At 41.8% G+C, this 13,911-nt stretch overlaps 1 protein-coding gene across 1 annotated transcript in view; it reads left to right on the top strand.

The window, feature by feature from the left end:
• Nucleotides 1-7,204, top strand: part of PTPN14 (protein tyrosine phosphatase non-receptor type 14) — a 107,290-nt gene extending 100,086 nt beyond the window's left edge. The window contains exons 17-19 of the mRNA XM_082757477.1: nucleotides 643-877; nucleotides 1,464-1,627; nucleotides 6,227-7,204. Of these exons, the coding sequence (XP_082613603.1) occupies nucleotides 643-877; nucleotides 1,464-1,627; nucleotides 6,227-6,355 (528 nt within the window). The 3' untranslated portion in view covers nucleotides 6,356-7,204. The remainder of the gene's footprint in view (nucleotides 1-642; nucleotides 878-1,463; nucleotides 1,628-6,226) is intronic.
• Nucleotides 7,205-13,911: the final 6,707 nt, after the last annotated feature.

Here is a 13,911-nt window from a genome sequence, read left to right as displayed (position 1 = left end):
CTTATCAGCTGAAAAGAGACCAGAAGCTGCTGTTTCCGTAGAAGTGTCCGTGTAAAAAATAAATAACATCTTTTTATTCTTATGCCAAGCAAAACAGCTATTTCTGTTGTAATCCAAGAACTATATGCTTGGATTTCTTTATATTATAAAATTTGACACACGTTGCTAACTAACTCTGCGTTGAGCTTTATGCCTGGTTGCTTTTAACAAGCACAGGGGAGTCCCATACTACATCAAGTCACTGTCTGGTTCCTAGGGCTGATGAAAAACAGATACTTAGAAGTTACTGTAGGGAACCTCTTTCAAGTGAAAGGAAAGACTTACCCAGGAGAAGAATATTTCCTGGGATGCTGTAAGCAGTAGCTGGCTTTTGCCTTGAGACAAGAGTTTGTTCTTCACATGTTTCTAATATGTCTGATCTACCTATGTAAACATTTTCTAAGTGTAAAAACTGGGAATAAGAAATATGTTACTGAGAATTTTAATGGATACTTTCTTTACTTCATGGGATGCTCCTTTCTCTTCCAGTAGTTTGAAATGTGAAAACTTGGCCTATCTGAAGAGTTTTATGCTCTCTGTTTGTAGAGAATTATAGCTACAGCAGCTAACTACCATTTTTTCTTTTATTTCTGTGTAATTAAGGAGGGAGGAAGAAGTAAGAGTCATCGTTATTGGCCTAAACTGGGCTCTAAGCACAGCTCAGCCACTTATGGGAAGTTCAAGGTGACAACTAAGTTCCGCACAGACTCCGGCTGCTACGCGACCACTGGTCTGAAGGTCAAGCATCTTCTCTCTGGGCAGGAGAGGACAGTGTGGCATTTGCAGTATACTGACTGGCCAGACCATGGTTGTCCAGAAGAAGTCCAAGGGTTTTTATGTAAGAATTCTTTAACTTGCGTGATAAAAGACATCAAACAAAAGGTTGCTTGCACTGGATTCAGCTCACTGCACCTGGTTAGAGCTGAGACTGATAGCAAATATTTATTGCTTCGGCAAACAGAGGCCTTAACTAGGTCAGATGTTACTGTGATTTGGAGAAAGAAGTAGGATTGAAGAGGTAGGAGCTGAGGTGGTTGAGGGTCTTGGTCCTGACATAACAGGAGGAAAAACCAGAGTCAGCGACAGTGTTGTTTTGATCCTGTTAATGGCAAGAATTGCTGTAAGTAATGTCTGGAATCATCTGTTTAGGAAACCTGGAGATTTGCAGAGGTGAAAATGGAATTTAATTTTTAAAAGGTGCAGTTTAATTTAAAGGAGCAGACTCCCAAGTAGTAATTGACAACCAACTGGTACTTGCTGGATTCAGGACTGTTCAGTACACCTTGGCCAAAAAATTAGTATGTTGTAAAAAATGTGAATTCTTGCCATTTTGACAAAGAACTACTTTTTTTTTTTTTTTTTTTTTTCTCCAATTTTTACATTTAGACCTATAGATGTTTGCAACTTTGTGTTTTACCCTGCAGCTTACTTGGAGGAGATACAGTCGGTGCGTCGCCATACCAACAGTGTGCTGGACAGCAGCAACAACTGCAACCCTCCCATCGTGGTTCACTGCAGCGCAGGGGTGGGAAGGACCGGCGTGGTTATCCTAACAGAACTGATGATCGGGTGCTTGGAGCACAATGAAGTAAGCAAGCTTCTTTTTCTCAGTGCAAACCCTGAGCTCATTCCTTGACTGACTAGCTGCCTTTCTGAGGTTAAACTTAAAGGGTATTGGAATCCTTCCTTTCTAGTACTTTTGTGAAACAAGGGCCTTAATCTAACCTGCAGAGATCTACCATTGTAGAAAGTACTTCTGGTTTGCTGTTGGGTTGATGTTACACATTTTTTGTTGATATTATTTTAATACATTAAAAAAGGCTTTTTTTTTTATGTCTAATTCATACCTGTATTTAATTAACAGTCTAGATAAAGTCAGCGTGTTCACAAGACAGTCTGAAGTATAATGCCAGCATCCATGCTCTTCTAACTAATGCTTCCTGCTGTATAAATTCACTCTTTGGACTCCTTCATTTCCCTCATATTGTGTCTAATGTCATGTGGAACAAAACTTGGCGGTGCCTTGAGGAAAAGGTGTATGTGTTGGGAACAGATCTTTAAGAGTAGCAGCTGATATAAAACTAGTAATGTAGTCTGAGGCAATGTTAAGAATAAGAGCACTGGGAGAGTAACTGTGTGTAGGTGCTTGCTTTTCAACTGTCTTTTGTCATTGGAGGCCTGTCCAGGAAAAACACTACATCTTGAATAACAACGTGCCATGCAGTTTCAACATATGGAAAACAGCTATTGAAACGGGGGATTTCTATTGCCAGAGGAACTGCTCAGAGACCAAAACCTCTTGCAGAGCAAGAATACAGCAGGGGTGACACACTGGCACTTACCTGCCCTTCCCAGTAATCATCCATTAGATGAGCTGCTTGAAGACTGTATGTGCAGGCCCAAAATGCTCACTGACCTTCTGTGTTACCATGCAGTTATAGATTGGAGCCTTCCTGTGCAGGGTGCCATGTGAAGAGCTCCTGGCTCGTTCCAAAATCAAATCCTAAAGGAGACAAGTTGGTACTTCATTGCTCTTTTTTTTTTTTTTTTTTTTTTGAAAAGTTGCACTTTCCTGTTCACTATTAAAAAAAAAAAAAAAAAAAAGTCATGCAAGAACATCACATTTTTTTAAAAAAAGTGATGCCTTGTGTTCTACTCTCTGTCACCCTCCAGCAGCTCATGGTTCTGTAGTTACAAGATCACCTAGAGACCATGGGCTCATTTCAGCCACAACGAACCTCCTGCAACTTCAGCTGGGCTTCTGTAGCAGCTGGCCTCTAGATCTGTGTCACAATCCCCACTGTTCTATGGGGAAAGGGGCAAGAAGGAACTGGCCTGGACAGAAAGAACCCACATGAATGTGCTTTGGGAGCTCTGCAGCCTTCTTACGGCAGCTGCTGTTTAATAACTGCTGCTGTGTGAGGCAGTGGTTCTGATTATTTGAGACCACTTGACTTACTTCCGTAGGCACTGAGGTCTGGAACTGACTTCTTCTGTTGTGCACACAGCAGCAATGAAACCTCTGCTGTGCCCCAGAAGAAATCTGGATGGTTTTAAGAGCCAGGCCTGAACTGTGAACAAGTTTAGCTGGGTCAGCTTTACGGTAACCTCTGGATGCTAATGGTGTGCCAGGAACACATGCTTAACAGTTGTGCAACATGTTTTGGCCACCTGAGTTTGTCTGCGGTTTACAGAAGTCACCTCTTTGGACAAGAGTAGCCAAATAGCAAGTGAAGATAAAGGAGGTACCTCGACTTCTGAGCATGGGGGTGAGCCTTGATGTTCAGAAGAATTTCCATCAGCTTCAGTAGGAGCGGATGGTAGCACTCAATAATAAGGGATTTCTCTGATGTCTCTTAATTAAAGCATTCTTTTGTCTTGATTAATGGTGGAAATCATCAGTAATATTAAAGACAATTTGCCTTAAGGGCTTTGTTGCTCTAGATCATACTAAGTTAATATTTTTGGTTTGTTAAAACCTAATTAAAAAAAAATATCTTATTATTTCATTATTTGTTAAGCAGTATGTCTTCAGCTTGCGACAGATACTGCATTCTGGACAGAGGCTTCCTTTTCACACAGCAATTTTACTGGTTTATTTTGAAGTAGATTTGATTATTTTTTTTCTGAAATCAAATGGCTTATTACTTAAAAAGCTTTAGTCTTATGAATTGGTTGATTTCTTCAGAAGCGTCCTAGTAAGGAGGCACATTAATGTTAACGTTTTAGTCAAGAAGAAAAAAGGAGAAAAGTTGAAAATCCCCATATAGACCATTTTGGAACATCTATAGCAATGTTCAAACCCAGTCTCTTGATTTCTGAGTGTTCAGGTTTAGTTGAAAAGACATTTTTGGTCAACTGCTGTACAACTTCAGTCACTGTGACTTGTGGGCACTTGCTGTTCGAGTCTGAAGCAGTGTATCTCATTGCAGGGATAGATTTTCAGTAGCTTGCCATACGGTAAGAAATACAGTAAGTCACATCATTACATCCTTACTTCTCTAGTCATGTAGAAGAAAGTAATTGAGCTTGTTGTGACTTCTAGTTCAGACTTGGCACTGGGACATGAACTCATGATCACACTTCCAAGTGCATCCTCATAAGGAGATTTTGAGGTTGGGAGCTTCAGCAAAGCATTACCTGTCTTTGGTTGACACGTGTTCTGGTGAAGGTGAATTTAAAGATTCTGCTTGCCTGAAGGAAGATGCTAAGGTGAATACAAACAGTGAGGTCAAATAGGCAGGACAGGCTTTTCTTTCGTTTCTGAGAGAAAAGGAAGCCTCATCGGTTACAGGGAGGCGCGTGGAGTCACTGATCACGGTGTGCTGCAGGCCAAGTAAACATCAGCAAACTGTCAAACACCGAACCACTGAGATGGTGATGTGGTTGTGCAGGTCGAAGCTGGTCTGTGTCTTTGTTGTAGTTACTCAGCTGAGATCGAGTTCCGCGTGACTTTGCTCAGCAAGGACCGAATGGCTTTCGTAAGCTTCTGATTCCACAGGGAGGCTTTCTCTAAGTTTGCAAGTGAAAAGAGCTTATGTTTGCCTTTGTACCTGCTGAAAATAATACGACATTACTCATCCTAGCTTACAAATCTTTATGCTTGTTGACTCTCTAGAGCTGTTCTTCTGTAACAGATTGTTTGGGGATGTGGCAGAATATTTAACCTCGCTTTCAGAAAGTGACAGTGTATGAGTTTGGGCTTGTTTACAAAGAATGGAGATTCTGAGCTTTATACAAGTGGACAGAAATAGATATGCAGTGTGATTTTTATTTTAAACTTTCCAGAAAATTTCTACTGTGCATGCAAGCAGAGTCCATGCTCAGTTTCTTCTCCAGAAACTTTTGCAGTGGGTCTCCCAGTCTGTCCCCACTTACTGTGCTCTAGTTCCTGCTGCAGAGCATTTTAAGGGCATGAGTGAATTTCTCTGGGATGAAACTAAGCTGGAAGATGTCCTTTTGGAAGGCACCTGATGTGTCCCAGCTCCTCGTGGCCATTCAATACGTGACAACAGACAGATGCTAGCCTGAAGTCTGCAATCCCAGCATTGTGGATCCTCAGGGCCAACTGTTCCACTTTCTGGATGCACGTCTTCCAGAGCCTTGTGCTCTAGCACAGACTTGGCTGGGGGAAGTCAGGTGTTGGGGTTTCTGGATCTTTTGGTGACAGTCGGTTTCCTTCTCTTAGTGGAAGGGTCAGTTGTTTGCCTGCACTTTAATTTTGTCTGAGGAACCTTTTGTTCTAGAGATCCTAATGCCTGCTTGCCATTTGAAAAATCTCTCAGATCCTCCCTCTGTGAATGAGTCTCACCAGGGATCAGAGCCATGTGCACTGAGTGATGGAGCCTGGACTTAACTGTATAATCTTAAATGTTCAGTTTTTGCCTTAGACCTTCCTGATATATCTAGCCTTTAGCCCGAGATAATACAATATACTGGGTTTATTCTGTTTAGTTGAAAACAGGCATATGGAACCAGAAACTTTCAAAGGGAAGAAATCATTTATTATGAGTCCCCACCTGTAGTTCTGTGTTCAGCGCTGGGGCCCCCAGCAGAAGTGGGACATGGATATATCAGAACGAGTCCAGAGGAGGGCCGTGAGGCTGATCAAGGAGATGGAGCACATCTGCTATGAAGACAGGCTGAGGGAGTTGGGGTTGTTCAGCCTGGAGAAGAGAAGGCTCTGGGGAGACCTTACAGGGGCCTTCCAGTACCTAAAGGGGGCTACAGGGAAGCTGGCGAGGGACTCTGTCAGGGGGTGGAGTGATAGGACAAGGGGCTTTAAACTAGAAGAGGGAAGATTTAGATAAGATAATAAGGAAGTTCTTCAGTATGAGGGAGGTGAGGCACTGGCACAGGCTGCCCAGAGAAGCTGTGGGTGCCCCATCCCTGGAGGTGCTCAAGGCCAGGCTGGATGGGGCTTTGGGCAGCCTGGTCTGGTGGGAGGTGTCCCTGCACATGGCAGGGGCTTGGAACTGAATGCTCTTTAAGGTCCCTTCCAACCCAAACTATTCTGGGATCCTATGTTCAAAAGTTGGTGGGGGGGAAAAAAGGCAATATTTCACTACAGTTGGTTAAAATTCATTTCATTGTATAAGAGTTCTGTGTCAGACAACTGAACTTTGAGGCAATGATTGTTTGACCTGATAAGCCTACTTCCTTACGCCTTTTCTCCTTTACTTTACAGAAAGTGGACGTCCCTGTGATGCTGAGACACCTGCGGGAACAGAGAATGTTTATGATCCAGACCATAGCCCAGTACAAATTTGTCTATCAAGTGCTCATCCAGTTCCTGCAAAACTCCAGACTTATTTAATCTCTTTAAACATCCCAGACCCATCTCTGTGGATTTGACTGAACCATACCTACGAACAAGGGGAACTGCCTTGACAACACTGTGTGCATATATTGCACTTTTTAAAGTTGTCTTGAAAGTAAGGAATGTATGTTCTTTACTATAGTGTCCCGTGGATTATTTTATAGAAGATATAATTTATTTTTCTTAGAATAATTTGTGAATTACTTTAATAACTTGTAAAACTTATAGTGAGCTTTGAATTGAACTATATTTGACATGACTGGTCTGCATTGTAACATGTCCATAGGGAAAGCAATCCTTCATAAAGCTGAAACACTGGCTTTTATTTTACTACATAGTTTCTGAAATGAACAGTTATTTGGCAGTGGGCTTTTTTCTCACATGAGAACATTCTGACCCAGATAAGTGGCTTCTATGATTTAAAAAAAAAAAAAAAAGAAAAGAAAAGAAGAAATAATTGCTAGATGCCAGCTACAGTTCTGTATGAGAGGAAGCTGAGAACGCACAGTCCTGGGACAGGGAGACCTGAGCATACGCAGCAGGGCACATTATAGAGGGCTCAAACACAGGCTGTTGTGAAGGCAGAGAGTTTGGGTGCTAAACTGTTCAAATTCCATGAGAATTAAGCTTTTGGATTAGTCCTTGAAAAAAGCAATATTGGATCTTTTAAACAAAGCCTTTGCTATTGTCTGCAGTCCTTGGAGGGATTCTTAAGAGTTGAAGCAGTGTTAGAAAAGTGACCCAGAGCACTGGGAGGTCAGTGAACGAGTCTTTCCTGTGGGTTGAACAGTAGAGCAATTTCAACTAAATGCAGCTTAAAAAAAAAAAAAATTTAAATTAAATGAAGCATCTCTTCATGAACTGCACAGGAAGTTTTATTGCCTAGAGGCTAACCTTCTGTAGGGTAGAAAAGGAACCCCATACAAGATGGACGCCTCCTGTCACCTGTCTTAGTTTCCTGTGTCTTCATTGCTGTAGTCATTTTATTTTCTGGTTCTTTGAACTTATCCAAAATGATCAGTGTGGTCTTTACTCTGTAGCTGTGTTCTCCTAGCAGTGATCCGTGAGGGCTTTAGCTTATAGCCTTTCTTGATTCTTCCCCCATCACTGTCTTGTGGTTTATGAGCATACCAAGCAGTCTTCCTTTTGGTATTGGCAGCCCTCGCTTTGTTAGGGTGTTCTCTGTATTAAATTGCACATACCAGCTCTCTTAGGCTGCTGTTTCCATGTCTGGTCACTTCGGGTTCTCCCTCCTATTTATTATAACTGTTTTATTCTGGCAGTTTTCAGGGATTCCAGTAAGGATTAGAAATCTGTTCTGCCAGACGCTGTATAAATACATAATGGAGAAACAGTCCTTGCCTGACGTTTACAATCGGAACAGAAAAGGGAAACAAACCTCCTCCAGTTCGTAGCTGGATTAACAGATTCTTAAGTGGTTTGTCTTAGTCCAAAAATGAAATCTGTGGCAGAGCTAAGAACAAGCCCATGTGTCCTGCAAGTATTTCAGCAGCTGGACCTGTCCTCCACGCTCTCTTTTTCTGTCCCTCAGCGTTGACCAGAGGCTTTTGCACAACTTTGTGCACATTGCTTTCTCCAGGCTTTATTTCATTGGAGCAAATCGCACTATGAACTACCTTGCAGCGTATGAATGGTAGCATTCACTTACAGTTATTTAGAAGTCATAGAAACTGTATTTAGTGTTGTTCTTTTTTGTTTGTTTGTTTTTGGAAAAAGCTTTAGCAAGTTGTGCTGGGGTTCCCACACTGTTTTTCCCACTCTGGCTGCCTGTCCTTATCTGTTCACTCCTCATTTCAGTCTCCTGCACCCAAGATCGCTCTTCTTTTCCAGAACCCCCACACCTTCCATGCATGCTTCATCCTCCTCTGCCTGGGGTTTTGCATCCCCTTAATTCCCCCCCTGGTTGCTTGGTGCCCTGTCTTCATGTCATCCTACAGCTTGGACAGATAAACAAGCTGGTGTCCTGGTTTTGTCTCCCAACTTCCGACTGCGTTTCTCCTTCCTGGATGAGTCTTCCTGTCTTCTGAGGATACAGCTGCTATGTGGTGGCATTGTGTGAACTGCAGTTATCTGCCTTTCTGCAAAGATCAGCTGCAGCAGCAGGTGGGACAGGTCAAGCCAAGTATTGTTGAAGGCCATGGGACAGCACTTCCCAGCTCCCATATCAGTCAGGTGTGTCCTAAAACCTGCTGTGGAAACGCAGGCTGCAATTTGGAAAGACTGCAGTGCGTTTTCTCTTTACGATAGTCAGAATCACTCTGCATGTTTGTGGGCATCTCACACTGAAGCTTTTCTATAATTTCCCTCCTGTTTGGCAACAAAATACCACTTTTTTTCTTGTTCTAAATGCACGTGACCAAGCCATAAGTAGCTTTAAGTTGGTACAAAGGCCTACCCTAATGAGCACTCTCGATTTAGGGATCACTAAAGGGACCCACACATCTACCTTTCTGTAAAAGCAGGAGCTTAATCTAAGGCCATGCTCCAGAGAGCTTCCTAAATTCATGTAAAAGTCCACTGTGAGTGTTTTGGTGCTATGCAATAGGGACATAACGGTGCGATGAGAATCCTGGTGGAGACTTCCAGCAACTAACACATGGTTAAGAGTTATTGAGCTGTAGTATCTCGACCATGTTCCTCTTAGGGATTAGTCGAGTTTTCAGTCAACTTCAGTTTTCCTCTGTTTCCTTCTGCCAATGCCAACATATCTCTTGTTAAATTAGCAGCAACCATTTAAAGTCTTTTCAGCAGCATCTGCATGATAATTGCACAGAGATGCTTTATATCTGGGAAACAAGCCAAGGAATAAACCTTGAAGCGAAGTGTATTAAATTAGTTATCTCGTTATAGCTTTTTGAATAATTTCCTAATGATGAATTAAGTTTGAACTCAGAGCTGTCAAGTCCCATTGCTCCACTTGGATTTGAGAGGTAGAAAATCAGGAGGGGAAATAATCTGTTCCTGTGTCTTGTTATTCAGCTGCTCTTGGCTGAAGCGCATCCTACTGCTCCCGCAGTCGGGACAGCAAAGTTAATTCATAAAAGAATGTAAATAGCTGTGTTTAAAAGGAAAATTAAGCAAGCACCTTCTATGCAAAGATACATCACGGGTGTCTTAGAAAAATATTAATTACGAAATGGCACTGAAAATCCTTTCCAAATTAAGTCAGTGCCCATTAATGAGCCAAATGAGTGGCCACCTAATAAACAGTCATTTCCAATTAACTCGTAATGTGGCTGGTGTGGTAGATAGAGGCCAATGTGACTCACTTTTTCCCTTTCATTGTCAAAGAATGGTAATTTTAAACTTTTCCTTTCATCTCACTTCGGTGTATTTTTTCCTGCTAGATTTTATCTTGAGTAGATCTGCTAATATCCTGTGTGAATTGGGCTGGAGCATATCTTCAGAGATTCCCTTCCACCCCAGCTTGCAGCCGAACCTCAGCATGCCAATGGGTTGTGATTGAAATGTGATCCACTTATGTAGGGGAACATCTGAACCTCCTGACTTTGAACCCGTTGTAGCTTTATCAGTCCTAAACCGCTTGGGCAGCATTTCCTAACCTTTTAGGGAGTGACAGGAAAATGCATATTGTATCCAATTTCGTTAGTCATAGCAGGAACGAATGTGTGAGGCTTAAAGCAACAGTACTGTTGGCCCAGGGACCGGACAGAGGACTCCTGCAGCAGGAGACATTTTGAGTTTCTGTTGGTTCCATACTTCTTAGCCTCAAAGCACGACCTGACCGTGGGTAGGTTACAAAAGAACAGTCTCATCCGTTTTGAGTGGTTTGGATTGAAAATCTTGCCAAAAAATGTGTCAGTTTCAAAAAAATAAAAAATAAAAAAGGCTGGAAATGGCCAGTCTTCTCCAGGGTTCCCATGCTGCAGTCTGGCGAGCTCAGCCTACACTCCCCAACTTATTTTCTAAGAATGAAGTTGGAGTGGATGAGTAAGTGTGACTTGGGAATTCATTGCGTGTATTTTCCCTTTCATGTAGTTAATCTGTATTTAGTTTTGCAATTTGACAGCTTTTTTCCCTTAAACCTTTAACAATGGTGGTATTGAGGTTGCTGGCATCAAATTTTTCTTTAAAGTTATGGTCAGAGCATTTCATGCCTAACAATACCTGGATCAAGGATGGGAGAGATGATGGCTGAATTCTGTTCTCGCCAAGTCAGCTCAGGGCTGCAGAGCTCCTCTTCCTGTCCTTTATGGGCTGCACAAAGGATGGTGGAGCTCAGCCTGCATTGGCATCTCTTGCCCTTGCTCAGCTGAGGTAAGATGAGGTTTGATCCCACAAACCTTCTCCTATTATAGAAGTGTATAGGGACCCCAAATGCTCAGCCCTATTGGAAATAGCTTTTCCCTAAACTACTAAACTAGTGTTTCAGGTGAAGAGACACACCTGTGAGAATTTATTCTACTTATTGCTAATGCAGTCCTTTATAAGAAGTATATTGAAGGACACTTGTTCCGTTTATTTAAATCACTTGCCTCAATTGCAAATATTAAATATTTGCATGATTTCAAGAGCTTTTTTTAATTACTTCTTTCTTGTAAACAGACAAATGCAAATAGAAAACCATAGGTTGGAAAGGAATGAGCAAGTGTCTCTGCTTCTAATAGAGAAGGTTATTTTAAGCCAATGCATTATTTTTCATCCAACACTTGCTGTTGCTGTAGCCCAAAAGTGACCCTCAGGTAAATGCTGACAGGCAGTCTCTCACCAGGGTATAGCGCAGACATCTGTGGGGGGAGATGCAGCAGCTACAGACCGTACTGCGTTCACCACAGCTGACTTCCCAGCTCCCTCCTGGGATGAGATGATGACTGAATTAGCTGTCGTCAGTCTTGCTAACCATTTGTGAGCTGCACGCTCAAAAAGCGGGAGCATGAGCTTGGCTGATACCTCATGTAGCAGCTCTTGTACCTCACTGGCAGAGGTTAGATTTTGCTGCTTGTCTTTATGGAAAAGAATGCTTCACACCCCGAAGTCCCGGGTGGTACACATCTTGTGAAATAAGATGTGTCCCGCAGGCTTGCAAGGACTGTGCTTTGAGGAAGGGACAGCTGCTTGCTTGGGCTGTGGGGCCAACAAGAGGAGATGGAGTTCTAAGCCACAGATAAACTACTGTTAGCTTGTGAAACAAAACACTACTGTACAGCTCAAAAATAGCAGTGTTTATATAAATATTTAAAAGTAAATAGATTTTTGTCAGTGTAAGATAATCTAAAAACAGTGAAATTTGCTTGGTTCTTCCCAGCCATTTTTCAGTTGACTTTTTTTTTCAGCGGTAATGTTTTGTTGCGTGTGCTTTGTGCCGTCACTGAGCGCTCCCTGCTGCACCAGCAGGACCTGGCCTCAGGAGAGTGAATGCTGGTGGGACAGTGTTCACTGAAGAAGCCCAGCACTAGTTAGTGGTAATGAGAAGTCTAATGTTTGAGCAGATCCCTGAACTGAATGCAGTGCTTTGTAGCTTTACTTTTCACCTGCATCAGGACTCAGTGTCTTGTTCTGAGCCTTTTTACACAGATGCTTCGGTGGCAGCATTCCCTATCAGGCAGGCAAGACAAAATGAGGACAGCTTCCTACAAAACACTTCTGTGGCAGGTTGGTAATTGGCACTTAAGAAAGAAAGATAAATGAATGTAGCACAGGGTGTTTAGTCCCTCCAGCGCACCTGGCCATTAGTGATTCAGGGGCTTCCCCAGGTTAAAGCTATATCCCTCTTACCGCGTTTAATAATTACTGACGAATTCATCTGCAATGAATTGCTTTTTTTTTTTTTTTTTAAAGTGCATTTATTCCTCTGGCCTTCACAACGTCCTGTGTTGGGGAGTTCCACAGCTTAGTAATCCATAAATATGTAAGAACTTCCTTCTCATGTATGTTAACTAGAAGTATTTTCTTGCTGCTACTCAGAATCTTTAAAAGAAACCAACTCTTCAGAGCCAGAAACATCATTAATAGCTTGTTAATTGTTTACCCTGTTGAGATTGCTCCATATGGAAAACAAGTTTTCCTCATTAGTAAAATACCTTCTTGGGATATTTTACAAAGGAAAAAGAGTTTACACATGCAGATGACTGTAATATTCCCATATATAATTGTGTGGGACATGTTAAATGAAATAACATGTTTAAGTTTTATGTCACTGGATTTTACTGTCCTGTTTTACTTTCAGTATTTTGATGCTTCTGTTGTATTTTGTTCTTTAATTCTGTACATGACAATTAAGCGTGAACAGTGATCTAAATCTCACAGCCTCACTGTATGTACACATTTTGTAGAGAAATGGGACATCCGTTGCATGCCCTTCCTGTCCCCCCCATCCCTCTTGTTAGGGCTGAATGGCAGAACTATGCTATGCTATTGAAAGCCTTTAAAAAAATCTATGCATGCTATTTTATATTCTAATGTATTATTCATATCAGTACATAAGCTTATGCTTGTCAGTTTTATCTTGTGTATAGAACTGATTACTTTTGACAGTATTTTTGCACTGTTTCTTTTCTTTCTCTTTTTATAAAGTTCTATTCAGCATTAATTGACTGCAATAATTTTTTTTACCCTTCACTGCCTTTATGTAAATAGTTTCTTATATGCCTTTTCAAATATGAAAATGTCTTCCATCACTAAGGTTTTTTGGTAAGGCTGTCCTTCATATTCACAGTATACAATAAACCTTTTTTTTTTTTTTTTTCAAGGAGAAGTATGCATGCATTCTTTCCTATACAAGCTTAAGGTTTCGTATTAGCACCTTTCACGCTTGTTTGTTTGCCATGGCACAATGGGGCCACAGTGAGTTGTGAGGAACCTGCTGCTACTGATCGGAGGCCAGACATCCCATTTCTAAAATGAAGGTGCTATTTATTTCCCTGGACAGTGGTTCGTGTGGTGAGATAAAGTTAGACTAGAATGAGGCAGTTCATACGCCCTTCCCAGACTTGGCTGTGGGTAGAGGAGAGGGCCTTGGATCTCTGCAGCCCTAAGATCTGGTGCAGTTTTACGTACTCCACCAACAGTTGCTGGCTAGAGTGCAATGAAAGCTTTCAGGAGAACGATTTGACAAACCCCTGGGCTTGAAAGAAAGAAAATATGATCTTGAACAATGGTGATGTGCTGTCTCTCTCATCATATTTCCTAAGCTGTGAAAGCAGTAAGGAACAGTCGCGTAGTTTTGCTGTGCAACATCCTTCAACTGTGGTACTGAAAGTACAGAGCCACTCTATCCCTCTTCTTCCTCCTCCTATCCTTTAAAGATATCTCTTGTCATCGATCTAACTCAAGGATAAAGAGCCTTTAACATCTTAAAATGTGCAAGGAAAGCTAGTTCCCTCTGGCTTTTTCCTCAGAAATTGGTCTTGTCCCTCCCTTAAAAGTAATTGCTAACAAACTAGTACAGCTTTACCCCACTGAAATAAAATCACCTTAACTTGTAAAGGGGATTAAAAAGCCAGGAATTGCACAGTGCATGTCTTGTGTGATCCTTTTGAGCCCTGAGATAGGTGCCAGCATTCTCTGTACAA

The sequence above is a fragment of the Aythya marila genome (genome assembly GCF_965140915.1).
Source record: "Aythya marila genome assembly, chromosome: 3".
Lineage (NCBI taxonomy): Eukaryota > Metazoa > Chordata > Aves > Anseriformes > Anatidae > Aythya > Aythya marila.
Note: the sequence above shows the minus strand (reverse complement) of the source record. Positions and strands in the feature narration are given on the sequence as shown.